The sequence below is a fragment of the Dipodomys ordii genome, unplaced genomic scaffold (genome assembly GCF_000151885.1).
Source record: "Dipodomys ordii isolate 6190 unplaced genomic scaffold, Dord_2.0 Scaffold7, whole genome shotgun sequence".
In the NCBI taxonomy this organism is placed as follows: domain Eukaryota; kingdom Metazoa; phylum Chordata; class Mammalia; order Rodentia; family Heteromyidae; genus Dipodomys; species Dipodomys ordii.
Window position 1 is genome coordinate 21,437,234 of NW_012267223.1, and position 14,049 is coordinate 21,451,282.

Consider the following 14,049-nt stretch of genomic DNA (forward strand, 5'->3'; position numbering starts at 1 on the left):
CCACTTCCGGCTTTTTTCTTTTTGCTTATGTGGTGCTGAGGAATCAATCCCAGGGCCTCATGCATGCAAGGCAAGCGCTCTACCACTGAGCCACTTTCCCATCCCCTATGTTCTACTTCTTGAGCCACAGTTCCAGCCCTTTCCGTTCTTTTTCTTCTTCTTCTTTTCTTTTGGTCAGTCATGGGGCTTGAACTCTGGGCCTGGGCACTGTCCCTCAGCTCTTCAGCTCAAGGGGAGTGCTCTACCACTTGAGTCACAATGCCACTTCTGGTTTTCTGGTGGTCTATTGGAGGTAAGAGTTTCACAGACTTTCCTGCCTGGGCTGGCATTGAACCATGATCCTCAGATCTCAGCTGCCTAAGTAGCTAGGATTACAAGTGTGAGCCACCAGCACCCAGCTCTGTTCTGTTTTTTGTTTGTTTTGTGTGTTTTTGTGGGGGGGGTTGTTTGTTTTGTTTTGTTTTTGTCAAGTTGTGGGGCTTGAACTCTGGGCCTGGGCCCTATTCTTGAGCTAAAGAGCTCAAGGTAAGTGGTAGAGACCACTTGAGCCACAATGCTACTTCGGGCTTTCTGGTGGTTTATTGGAGATAAGAGTCTCACAGTCCTTCCTGCCCGGGCTGGCTATGAATCTCGATCCTCAGATCTCAGCTTCCTATGTAGCTAGAATTACAGGCATGAACCACCTGTGCCTGGCTCTATTCTGGTTATTTTTTAAGTGTGTTCCCTTTTGCCTGGGCTAGTGTGGACAATGATCTTCCTATTTATACTTCCTACAGTAGCTGAGTCTGCATTATTTTGGCATCTTTCTGAAGGTATCATTGTCTCATCTTTTGACTTGTAGTTAGAATTGGAATCCTTGCTTTGCCATCAAGTTAACTGCATTTAAATTTCTTTTAGCTAAAACTGAATGCCATCTATCTCTCCTAATTTCTGAGCAATATTATTTAAATCTAATGAAGTGTTTTGCATTTACCCTATAGGTAAAACACCTTCTGAGTCTCTAGTCCCTAAGCGGGTTGGTCTTGCTCACATAGCCCAAGTCATTTCCGAAGTGGATGGGAACAGGATGACTTTGAGCCGAGCAGGAACTCAAGAGTCCCTGCCTCTTCAGCAGAAGATTTTGGTTTGCTCTTTGCTGCTCTTGACCAGGCAGCTGAAAATCAAAGAGGTCACTTTGGGGAAGGTAAGCAGATGGAGCTGAGGTAGAGATGAGAATCTGCTTGGAATGCAGATATGTTTTTGAAAGACCTATCATGCTCTGGCTGATAGAAATTAAAAATGGATTTTGGGAGGGGAGGGGCTGCACTGAGGCCTCATGCTTGCTAGGCAGGCACTCTATAAAAATAGATTTTAGATTACAGGCTCATGCCTGTAATCCTAGCTACTAAGGAGGCTGAGATCTGAGGATCAGGTTCAAAGCCATCCTGGGCAAGGATGTCCGTGAGACTCTTTATCTCCAATAAACAACCAGAAAACCAGAAGGGGCACTGTGGCTCAAGTGGTAGAGTGCTTACTTGAGCTGAAGAGCTGAGGGACAGTGCCCAGGCCCAGAGTTCAAGCCTTAGGACCAACCAAAAAAAGAAAAGAAAAGATTATAGTCAGGTTCTGGTGGCTAATACCTATAATCCTAGCTATTCAGGAGATTGAGATCTAAGGATCACAGTTTAAAGCCAGCCTGGGCAGGAAAGTCCAGGAGATTTTTGTGGAGTGACTCAAGTGGTTGAGCACTAGCTTTTGTTGTTGTTTTGTTTTTGTTTTGTCAGTTATGGGACTTGAACTCATGGCCTTCGAGCCTCTTGAGTAGCTATGATTACAGGCATGAGCCACCAGCACCTGGCAGGCACTAGTCTTGAGTAAAGAAGCTCGGGGGACAGTGCCCAAATCCTGTGATCCACCTATCTTAGCCTTCTTGCATTATAGTGTAAGTTTGGGGAAATGTGGAATTTCTGTTCAAGAATTTTATTTAATTAATTTATTTACTTATCTATTGATTTATTTTTCGGTCAGATGTGGGTCTTGAACTCTGGGACTTTGGGCACTGTCCCTGAACTCTTCAGCTCAAGGAGGGTGCTCTACCACTTGACCCACATACCACTTCTGGTTTTCTGGTGGTTGACTGGAGATAAGAATCTCAGGGCCTTTCCTGACTGGGCTGTCTTTGAACTGCAGTCCTCAGATCTCAGCCTCCTGAGTAGCTAGGATTCCAGGCGTGAGCCACCAACACCTGGCTTCAAGAATTTTATTGAAAAGAGGGAAAGATTAGATGTGTTGATAGCTTTTTTCTCCCCTTGCATTAAGACTAACATTTTATGTGTGCGGTTCTGGGGTTTGAACTCAAGTCTCTTATTGGGCTATCTACTAATTGAATCAGGCTTCTAGTTCTGCTTTTTTTGAACTTTTCTGATTTCGTGTGGCCTCTAATCACAATCTTCCCAATCTAAGCTTCTGTAATAACTGTTACAAGTAGGATTCAGTTAAATGATCTAACTTTTAAGCAATAATTTCTTCCTCTTCCTTCTAGCTATATGAAGCCTATAGTACTGTCTGTCGGAAACAGCAGTTGGGAGCTGTGGACCAGTCAGAGTGTTTGTCACTTTCAGGACTCTTGGAATCCAGAGGCATTGTAGGATTAAAGAAAAACAAAGAAACTCGCTTCACAAAGGTACAACTATTTCTGTGTGTGCACTTGTGTACGTGCACACATGTGTACACATGTACCAGTACTAGGGCTCAAACTTGGGTCTCTGTCCCTTAGCTTTTTCACTTAAGGCTAGAGCTCTACCACTTGAGCCCACAGCTCTACTTTTTGCTTTTTGTTGGTTCATAGGAGTCTCACTGACTTTCCTGCCTGGGCTGGTTTCGGAACTGTGATCCTCAGATCTCAGCCTCTTGAGGAGCTAGAAGTACAGGTGTGAACCACCAATGTCTGACATTAACTGCTCCTTTGTGACATGCCTATCTTTAGTTGTCCTGTTTTAGAAAGCTTGTCTTTTGATAAAGATGAAAATTTAGCTGGCACCAGTGACTCACACCTATAATCTTAGCTATTCTGAAGGCTGAGATCTGCGGATTGCAGTTCAAAGCCAGCCCAGGCAGGAAAGTCCATGAGAACTGTTATCTCCAGGTAAACACTTGAAAACTAGAAGTGGTGCTATGACTCAAGTGGTAGAGTTCTAGCCTTGAGAAAAAGACGCTCAGGGACAGCATCCAAGCCCTGAGTTCAAACCCTAGGACCAACAAACACACACACACACCAAAGAAAAAGATGAAAATTTCCCTCAAAACAATTTTTCTGTTAGATACAACTTAAGGTGTGGGGAGATTGGGCATGTGATAATGAATAGATTTTCTTTTTAAGGCCATTGAAAAAAAGCAGTGTTTAATCTGCTGCCTCTTCATGCGAAAAGTTTAATATGGTAGATATTTAGTGTAAGTTCTGTGCCATGAAAAATCCTTTTCTCTTTCCAGGTGTCTTTGAAGATTGAAGAAAATGAAATAGAGCATGCTCTGAAAGACAAAGCTTTAATTGGAAATATTTTAGCTACTGGATTATCTTAAATTTTTTCCTTACATCCCACCCGAAACCATTCAGCTGGCAATTTTGTAAGCTATGGAGTCTTCAGTTTAGTACTTTATATGTTCAAGCTTCCTGAAAACAAATAGGACTTTTTTTTAACTTGAAACAAATGAATTTTAATCTATAAGCTCATGAAGATTATACTGAATAATATCTTTGGGATTTTTTTTAACCTATAGAAATGACTTGAGTTATTTTTACGTTATATTTACAGGCTGGGAATGTGGCTTAGTGGCAGAGTGCTTGTCTACCATGCATGAAGCCCTAGGTTCCCTCAGTACCACATAAACAGAAAAAGCCAGAAGTGGTGCTGTGGCTCAAAGTGGTAAAGCGCTAGCCTTGAGTGAAAACTCAGGGACAGTGACCAGACCCTGAGTTCAAGCCCCATGACCGGAAAAAAAAAAAAAATTACTGCCCCTTAACCAACATGTTTGTAAGTACGCAGATTTATGTTGTATATGTGTATATAATTTATCTTGAAGTTTTTTCAAACAGTATGTTTTGTGAAGAAGAACTTTGTTAGGTTAAGAAGAATGAAAGAGAATGATCGGAAAAATAAGCAAGACTATCCACAAGGATATTCAAAAGACAAAGGACACTTTGACCCAAGAATGTATTTCACTTTGGAGTTTTACTGGGTTTATGTTGCAGATGCCCCGACACTGTGACCTTTGAAAGATTCATTGAGTTTCCCTGGGACTCCCTGAAACATTGAAGGTGATAAGGAGAATGTAACTCTGCAGATTGTGAATGTATTTATTTTTCAAGTTGTGTTCTTTGGTGTCTTTTTTTTTTTTTTAAAGCAATCATATTTTAAGAGAGATCAGGCTTTCGGAAGACTGTGTGAAAATTCTTTCCCAAACCGTTCCTCCCACAGTCTGAGCTGCCTTCAGCTACAGCTGTTCTTTCAAGATGCCTCTGTTCAGGGTTGGATTTGCATCTGAACACATATTTTTCCACTCTTACTAGATAAATTAAGCCATATGGCTACTCAAGACTCCTGGGTTTGGTTTTCCAGTGGCATGAAGTGGCAATTTGTGACAGAAACAGCAGAGGGCACCATTATAACACTGCTTTGAAGGTGTGGGCTTGGGGCGTGGTAATTTTGAGGGAAGGAGCAGAAAGGTACTTAAGTTTGACTTTGGGAAAATGCTGTATTTTTATTAAGCAAATGCTTAAGCTACAAGTCACGTATTAATATGAATGGTTTGAGAGCCAGTGATGGACTCTCTGCTTCTCCTTTAGCTCTTCTGCTGCCTCCTGGCCTTTCTCTGATGCAGCCTGGAGTTTGGGAACTTGATATGCATACAAGCGATCTGTTGGCCACTGTTTCATTCATTCTGTGCACTGTCTCCCTGTAAAGTGATCTGAGCTACAGCAGGTGGTATGGGATGGGAGAAGGGCAAACAGCCCTCTGAAATGAACACTGCCCATCCATGGATGTGGTAGACAAGAGTCTGTAAGCATTAGTCTGAAGGTCCTTTTCCCTCTCCTCACATTCCTTTATTATTCTTTCCTTCTGAGGGCAGTTTGCAAATTGGGGTACACAGACCTACAACAGGAAGGTTGGAAAGTATCTGGAGCTGTAAGGGTTAACCAATGTAATTGCAAAGATTGTCCGAAGGCTGATAGAAAGCAGAGACTGAATGGGATTGAGAACAGATGCGAGGCTTGATTTAAATTACATTTTATTGGATGCTGCAGCCTTAAGAGACGTGACTGCTTTACAGTTTGTTTCCACACTGTGGGCAGCTGCTGTCTGTTCTGTGTCCACAGTAGGATCCTGCCCAAAAAGGAGCTGCCTCCCCACCTCGCGGTGTTTGAGGCTTGGCGCCTTCCTCTTCACTGTAGGGCTTGAGTCAGTAACATGGCTTGACTCGCACTGGGGCTGCTGTGTATCCTCTCTGGCTTCCAGCCAAGATCACATTGGCAGACTCAAAGGGGCCCAATTTCTTTCCCTTCTACCTCCTTTCTCTCTCCTTCCCCTGGTATTTGGAAATAGGACTTTCTGTGTACTGGTTTGTTCGTTCCTTTCCTTCAGCTCTCTCTCCCACCCCCCCTCCACACACACCCTCGATTTCTAGGTCATTGCTGCTCTTAAGACTTGTAGCAATCGGAACAGGGCTGGTTCTATCAATGATGCGTGAAGCAGACTTAGAGTCCCCGCCTGGCTTCCGCTGCCCTTGTGGGAGCAAAAGCTGATATATGTTTGTCAGTAAAGTCTTAAGTGTAATTCAGACAGCTGGAGAAGAAAGGAGGAAGAGAGTCCTTTCCTGGCTGTTCTTACTGCACTGGAGCTGAGAGCTATGGGAAGCTGGTGGGAGTTTTAGTAGGATGGGATGGGCCTGTGGTTACTAGTTTTTGCCAGGATCATAGGCCGCTTCACACAGAGTAGTGACAGAGATACTGACCTACATTCTTCCTTTTGAAGGTGGTGGGGTATGTGTCTATATCCTGGTTTATCTTTGAAAAAAAAAAAGGCAGGGGAGGGGTGGGGGAGGAGGGTATTCATAAAATGTCGGGTATTGCCGTGGAAAGAACATAAACCCAATAAAATTTGTGAGCTTCAACCCAGAGCGGGTTGACAGAAATTTCTGGCTTGAAGAAGACTTACCTGTGGCTAGCTAACTGCAAGAGTGTGTATGATCCAGACTAGCCAGAGATCAGAAAAATAAGTTCCCTTTTAAGATGTACAATAAGAACCAAGAAGTAGCCAGGCACTGGTTTTTCATGCCTGTAATCCTAGCTACTCAGGTGGATGAGATTCAAAGCCAGCCCGGGCAGGAAAGTCAGTGAGAGTCTTATCTCCAATAAACCACCAGAAAATTGGAAGTGGAACTGGCTCAAAGAGGTACAGCATTAACCTTAGAGCAAAAGAGCTTAGGGACACCCCAGGCCCTGAGTTAAAGCTGTGTCACTGACCAAAAAACGAAAAAAAAAAACCAAGGGGCTGGGACTGTGGCTCAGTAGTAGAGTGCTTGCCTAGCATGCATCAAGCCCTGGGCTTGATGCATTCCTCAGTACCATATGAACAGAAAAAGCTAAAAGTGACACTGGGGCCAAAGTGGTAGAGTGCTAGCCTTGAGCAAAAGAAGCTCAGGGACAGTGCCCAGGCCCTGAGTTCAAGCCTCAGGACTGGCAAAACAACAAAACCCAAGAAGTGGTGATATGATATGGCTTATGTTTTGTTTTTGTTGGTCCTAGGGCCTGGGTGCTGTCCCTGAGCTTTTTTGCTCAAGGCTAGTGGTCTACCACTTGAGCCACAGCTCCACTTCTGGCTTCTGGGATATATATATGTGAATAATTGCATCAGTTCCAACTACTCAGAACTGAGATCTGAGTATATATATGTGTGTGTGTGTATATATATATATATATATATATAGTGAACACAGGCACTGGTGGCTCATGTTTATAATCCTAGGTACTTCAGAGATTTATCTCCTAATTAACCAGCAAAAAGTTGGAAGTAGAGGTGTGCCTCAAGGGGTAAAGCATAAGGTCCTGAGTTCAAGCTGTAGTACTGGCACATACTTACATCCGAGTGTATATATAGAGACAGGGAGAGAGGAGCATTATCTTGACTACTGTGGGAGAAGAAAAAGGCATAATTGAGGGGGTTTGGGGTATTCCCCCCCATACTGGACATTGAATCAGGGTGTCACACGTATTAGGCAAACACTACTGAGCAATATCGCCAGCCTCTATTTGCATTTGTATCCTAAATATCTGTTTAGTGAACTGATAAGTGAACCAGGCAAGGTGCTGCCTTTGCTTTCTTGAGAACTGTTTTGAGATGGAGGTAAAGCAGTGGTACTTTTGCACTGAGGGAGAGCAGGCTTCTGCAAAGGAGGGCACTTCATCCCACTGTCTGGCATAGCTGGGAAGCATTTATTGGCCTCTCAGATGCATAGAGATCACTCCCTCTGATGTCAGATGTTGCTTGAGGCAGCCTCCATGTGGCTTCAAGGAAGCTTCCACTGGGGAGTGAGATCTACAGGCTAGGAATTTGGGAGGCCTGGCTGGGTGTTACCTAGTGTTCCCTAGAGATTGGCCAGAAACCGCCTGAAGGTAACAGAATTTGGGAAGGATCTCACCTTTGATATCTTAACTTTTTCACTTTTGGAGAAAGTTGTGGTCTCCCATGCTGAAAAGGAAGTATGTACTCAGACAGCCTCTGTAGCTGGGCAAAGGTATGCCTTCTGGTCTCCCCTTGATTCCAGGCCCAAGGCACTAGCAGTAGAAGCTAATTGAGTGCAAGAGGCAGGGTAAAGACTGAAGACTGGCAAAAGGAGAGAGCCAGCTCTGGGGTTTTTTTTGTTTTGTTTTGTTTTTTGTTGTTTTTTTTTTTTAAAGCTCTAATTGAGTTCTGAATCAGCCTCACTCACTTTGATCCCTCCTCTGTTTCCCACACTGCCTGGAAGAGCTAGATCAGCATTTTATAACAAGGGTGCGCCTCGCTCCCCACACCCGCCCCCCTCTCCTGCTCTCTGCTGCCGCCATCCACTGCTTGTCTCCTTCAGTTAAGATAATGAAGATGCTGAGAGATAAAATGTGTATTTAATAAGGGTGGGGGTAGGGAGGCGGAAAGGGGCAGCCAGGGCCTTCCCTAGTTTGGGGCCTGGCCAAGACTCTAGCTGAAAGCAAAGCTAGAGTAAGACTTGGCCCCAGGGTGTGGGGGTTTCTGGGCCTCCATCCAGCTGACTTCACTGCCTGCTGTTTGCCCTAAATTCCCCACCTCCACTCTCACCCCCACACTCCTTTCTCCCCTTTTCCTTGTTCCCAATGGGGAAAAGGAAGCTGGCTTGACTTTTCAGGTGGTAACTTGGTCTTTGGTGTGGTGTCCCCCACCCCCCATCCCTCAGTCCAGTGTCAGCTGCAAGGTCAGGCTAGGGCAGCCCCCTATAGCCTAGGCCTGTAGAAGCTGTGGGTTCACAGTGGGGGGTGAAAAGCTGCAGTTAATGAAGACCAGCTGCTTGTCTGGGTTCTGCCTACAGCTAGCTGGAAGCCAGCTTTTAGTGGTGGTTAGAGGTGGGGGAGGAGGGTGACCTCCATCCTGGGCACAAGGATATCCTGTGGCCACTGAGCCATCCTTTGCTCAAAAGAGAGCAATCTTATTTCCCCCTTCCCCTAACTGCTCTTGATGAGCTTTATAACTGTAGTGGTGGCCCAGCTGAGATCTGAGGATCTCCAAGCCCTTTTGTAAACACTCATTAGCTGCCTGGGAAGCACCCAGAGCCCTGTTTAACAGCTGGGAGAGAACTGAGGCACATTAGGGCGAAAGGCTTGACCTGAACTCACCCCCAAGGACTCCACCCTAGGGCCCTTTATCCTTGTCCTTGCCACCCAGCTCCCTTCCCCAGTTCTTTCTGCTAGATGGAAAGCAGTGGAGTCATCATTATTGCCCTCTCCCCTTCTAGGAAGAGGTTAATGCTGTCTCCCTTCCCTCCAGTTTATCCTAGACTTTTGCCCCCTCACCCCATAACACTTTCCCTTCTCTGTTGCTGGGGATAAGCGCAGCTCTTCAGCATGTTCTCAATCCAAAGCTGGGGCACTGATGGCTCACACCTATAAGCCTAACTACTTAGAAAACATCTGACGCATCTTGGTTCAAAGCCAGCCCACACAGAAAAATCCAAGAGACTCTTATCTATGTCTAACCAGCAAAAAGAGAAAAGCAGAAAGTAAGGATTACTTAACAAGAAGGATACAGGACCCTGTTAAAGGCTGGGTGAGGCTCCTCTTGACCCCTAATATCTACATTTTGTTCTTCTACTGATGTGCCTTTTTTTTGGTTGTGGGGCTTGAACTCTGGGCCTGGTTGCTGTCCCTCACCTATTCAGCTCAAGGCAAGCAATCTACCACTTGAGCCAAGCGCCACTTCCCATTTTCTGAGTGGTTTATAAGAGATAATAATCTCAGAGGTGCTGGGAAGGTGGCTCAGTGGTAGAGTGCTTGCCTTGCGTGTATGAGGCCCTGGGTTTGACTCCTCCGTACCACATAAGCAGAAAAAGCTGGAAGTTGTGCTGTGGCTCAAGTGGTAGAGTGTTAGCCTTGAGCTGAAGAGCTGAGGGACAGTGTTCAGGCCCTACAACCGACCAAAAAAAAAAAGTTTTATGGACTTTCCTGCCCAGGCTAGCTTTGAACAGTGATCCTCAAATCTCAGCCTTCTGAGTAGCTAGGATTACAGGTGTGAGCCACTGGCTCCTGGCTTGGTGTGCCATTTTGAATTAAGATTGCACGTATTGCCGAGCGCTGGTGGCTCAGGCCCAGGCCTGTAATCCTAGCTACTCAGGAGGCTGAGATCTGAGGATCGCAGTTCAAAGCCAGCCTGGGCAGGAGAAACTGTGAGACTCCTATCTCCAATAAACCACTAGAAAACCGGAAGTGGCGCTGTAGTTCAAGTGGTAGAGCGCTTGCCTTGAGCTGAAGAGCTGAGGGACAGCGCCCAGGCCCAGAGTTCAAGCCCCACAACCCCCAAAAACAAAACAAAAAAAAAAGATTGCACATATTGCCACGTGCTGGTGGCTCACACCTGTAATCCTACCTACTCAGGAGGCTGAGATTTGAGGATCAAGGTTCAAAGCCAGCCTGAGCAGGAACATCTGTGAGACTCATCTCCAATTAGCCACCAGAAAACTGGAAGTGGCACTGTGGCTAAAGAGGTAGAGCACTATCCTTGAGCTGAAAAGCTCAGGGACAGCACCCAGGCCCAGAGTTCAAGCCCCACAATCGACCAACGAAAAAAAGATTGCATGTATCCCAAAGACATTGGTGTTTCCAGCCCCACCTGCTCAGACTCATTATGTATAAATCTATTTGCCCATGTAGGCTAGTAAGCCTGGGTCATCTTGCCTTTTTTATTAGCAGACAGGGTTTTCTAGGGATGGTTTCTAATTAGGGATAGTGATGTCCCTTTTCCCAAATTTTTTAAATCTAAATATAGTTCAGCAGGAGTGCTAGGTAAAGCTTAACCCCATCTCCAGCATCTCAGCCCAACCCCATTGGCTCTAGGGCTGGCTGGAAGAAATATCTCTTTCCTCTTGTCCCATGGCACCCTGTCTTCGACTGAAGTCATCTGTAAACGCGCTGTGTGTTTAAGACCAGGTACTGTTCCTGCTCCTATCCTATGACTCAGACTCCTGTTTTTCTTCCAGTGGATTATTTCTCCCCATCCATCAGCTCTGCACCCTCTGACCTGGGGCTGATAGTAGAAGGCTGGGAGAGCCAGAGAGTGGGCTTTAGGACCCAACGGGAACCTGTGCTTCTTACAGCAGCCTAACCCAGAAGCTGGGGGGAATCCTGAATCGAGCTGAGAGGGCTTCCCCCGGTTCTCCTGGGAACCCCATCGCCACCCTGCTGGCACACACCTGAGCAGGTAGGATGTGCACACACCCCTTTCCCAATTCTCCCTTGGCTGCCTTTTGCTTGGCCCCTCCGCTTCTGATCTTGCCGGTTTTTTTTTTCTCCTCTTACCCAGTTCAGGCTTTCCCCATCCCTCCGACCCCACGGCTCACTGTAGTCCCAGGAGGTGGGACCCTGAGAACAGTGGGGTGTCTGAAAGCTCAAAGCCCCAGGCCCTCCCGCACCCCTCCTGCATTTCCCCTCAGGCAATCTCCATTCTCTAGCTAAGAATGCAAAGTGTAGGGGAGAGGTCTTCCCAGGCCCTGTGCCCTTGTACCCTCCTTTGCTGTATTCCCTCGTACCCCTTCCCCCACTCACCTAGATGAGAGAATTGGCAAGAGCTGGGGTAATAGAGCCAGCTGGGGAAGAACCCAAGAGGGGACCTCAGCCTTCTCCAGGGATTTCTCTCTTGCTTTCTCTCAGCTTCTCAGCCAAAGAGCCCAGGACCCTGCCTTACTCCCTTACTCACCTTGTAGGAGCTAATGTCTCTTTCTGGGTTCATTGCACCCTTGGAGAGAGAGGGCCTGGGCTTTGCTGGAGGGTAATGGATGTTATAAGCATTTTGGCGACCTTTTCCTCTAGGGAAAGTTCTTTCAGCTTAGCACCCCCCCCCATCCCTCCTAACACCTCAATGCTGACTGTGAAAAGCCCCCTCCCCCCATGTGCCTGCGTGTACAGAACGTGTGGCTGGAAGATCTATATGAGTTTTGGATCTCTTGAGTTTTTGCATGCATCCGAGGGATCCCTGTAGCTCAGGCCAGAACAGGCTCAGTCCAGATGGCTGGGGAAGGGGGTGTGGACCAGATTGGGGAGGTCTACCAGCCATGCCAGCTCCCTGGGTTTTTTGGCTTTCAGAGCCTCAAGCTCCTGGTGTTACCCCAGAGCTGGGAGGTCCCCAAGCTTGTGCCTTCCTGCAGGCCTTCTGGGAAAGGGCTTGCATGCATGCACCTACTGTTTACAGTGACTTATTCTCTCTTCCCTCTCCCCCCCCCCCATGGTGGGCTGGTAAGCCCTACTTTCTAAAGATCTGGGGCATCTCATTCTGGGGTCTGGTATAGGAAGAGTGGTTATTGTCTGAATCACCATATGTGTCTCTTGCCTGCGGGGGGGGGGGGTGCGGTGGTGGTGGTGGTGGTGGTGGTGGTGGTGGTGGCAGGCTGGGGAAAAGGGTGATAGAAGAGACCAGTCACTTTTTGAGAGATACCCTCCTCTGGCTGTCAGTATGTGGTAGGGGTGGTTAGCACATTGCCAGTCTGGTAAACTGTCAAGCTATGGGATGTGCTCTTGTCTTCCTCCATGGCTCCCAAGGTCCTCTGAGGGTTGGGAGTGCCAAAGGAAGCACAGGAATGAACCAGCTGGGACCCAGAGATCAGAGCAGGGGAAACACAGCAGGCATCTGAGGCCCTGCCTGATAACTTGATGACAATGTCAGTACCTCTGACTCTGACTAGAAGGAAGAGACAGCAGGTGAGAGCCAGGCTGGCCCTCTTCTCCCTACTCCCACTTTCTTTTCCCCTCTTTGTCAGAACCTAATACATTCATTCTTGGAGGAAAGGGCAAGTGATACAGTGGCTTTCAGGTTTACTTCTGCTCTTCATCTAAGGAAGAAAGTGGGGGTTCTGGGTGTGAGCAGTAGACTGGGAACCAGAAACCTGAAAATGACTGGAATTCAGCTGGAGCACAGGGGGCGGGGGTCACTGTGCATCAGTTCACAGTCTCCTCTTTCTCTAAGCCTCATTCTCTTCCCTCATTTGTAAAAATCTTATCAGTACCAAGCTGAGCCTGCCTATGGGGACACTGCCATAAAGACCCCACCTGGTAATGTATGGTAAAGCACAATGCAAATGGTAGTTATGGCTGGAGGGTTCCAGAATGGGATTCTCTTATTAAATCTAGGTCAGTCTCTCTGCCTTCAGTTTCCTTTCCCTTTCCTTTGCCTGTCAGGCGTGGGGGAGCCTGGCAGAGCTGTTGCTCCCCTGAGGGCTGCAGAATTCACCCAACACAGATGTACCAGCACCCTTGTGGTCAGAGAGTACTCATTTCTCCATCAGGTGCTTCCTTCGTCTGGGGATCCACAGCTTCTCCCCTGAGCTCTGTCTCCACCTTCTTTCTGCCATCCCTGCTCTGCGTCCTTGTCTCTGTCTCTCCCCTACCCAGTGGCCTCCTTGTCCGGCTCACTGGGCAGCAGCCCTAATCCGATTCGACAGCTGAGATATGTGTGGCGGCTGAGAGCAGGGGGAGGGAAGCCAGTGGGAGGATGGTGTAAGGGCTGCCCCTGGCACTGCCCAGGACTCTTGAGCACCACCTTGAGCCTGCTGACTCCTCACTTGGCTTGGTCCCAGGGAAGGGGTGCCAGAGGAAGCTCAGGAATGAGCCAGCTGGGACCCAGCGAACAGGGCAGGGGAAACACACCCAGCACCTGAGGCCCTGATTAATACTTGATGGCTTTAGTGCCAGCACCTTTGACTGACTAGAAAGAGGGGACAACAGGCACAAAACTAGGCTGGTCTTCTCTTCCCTCACTCCCACCACCTCACTTTCTTTTCCCAGTCTTGAGCTTGAACTCTGGGCCTGGGAACTGTCCCTGAGTTTATGTGCTCAAGGCTAGTGCTCTACCTCTTGGAACTACAGCTCCATTTTTTTGTTTGTGGGGGGAGGGGTGATTAGTTGGAAATAACAGTCTCACAGGACTTTCCTGTCCTGGCTGGCTTTGAAACACGGACCTCAGATCTCAGCCTCTCTGAGTAGTTAGGGTTACAGGCATGAGCCATGGGTGCCTGGCTCTTCTCCTCTTCTTGTTCCCTTTTCCTGTCCAGCCCTTTGGGCCTCAGCCTCCTTATGGGTCACATCTGGGAGCTGCTGGGGGCGCCATGTGTCTGCCTCTATCTCAGGCTGTTCCCTCTCCAAGGTGTTTCTCTTATTTATTCTCTGGGCTGGGTGCCAGGACTCCTGGGTTTCCCGCCTGCCTCATGGAACAGGCTCCTTTGCAGGCCTTGGAAGAGTCACTATGCTGGTTTCCTGCCTCTTGTATGGAGAGGATCTCCCCTAGGCCTGGGTGGTGTCAGGAA

General features: G+C 47.5%; 1 protein-coding gene across 1 annotated transcript in view; it reads left to right on the forward strand.

Annotated features, from left to right (window-relative positions):
• Window positions 1-3,843, forward strand: part of Cdc6 (cell division cycle 6) — a 30,732-nt gene extending 26,889 nt beyond the window's left edge. Inside the window, exons 8-10 of the mRNA XM_013037157.1 lie at window positions 981-1,183; window positions 2,522-2,662; window positions 3,469-3,843. Of these exons, the coding sequence (XP_012892611.1) occupies window positions 981-1,183; window positions 2,522-2,662; window positions 3,469-3,558 (434 nt within the window). The 3' untranslated portion in view covers window positions 3,559-3,843. The remainder of the gene's footprint in view (window positions 1-980; window positions 1,184-2,521; window positions 2,663-3,468) is intronic.
• Window positions 3,844-14,049: the final 10,206 nt, after the last annotated feature.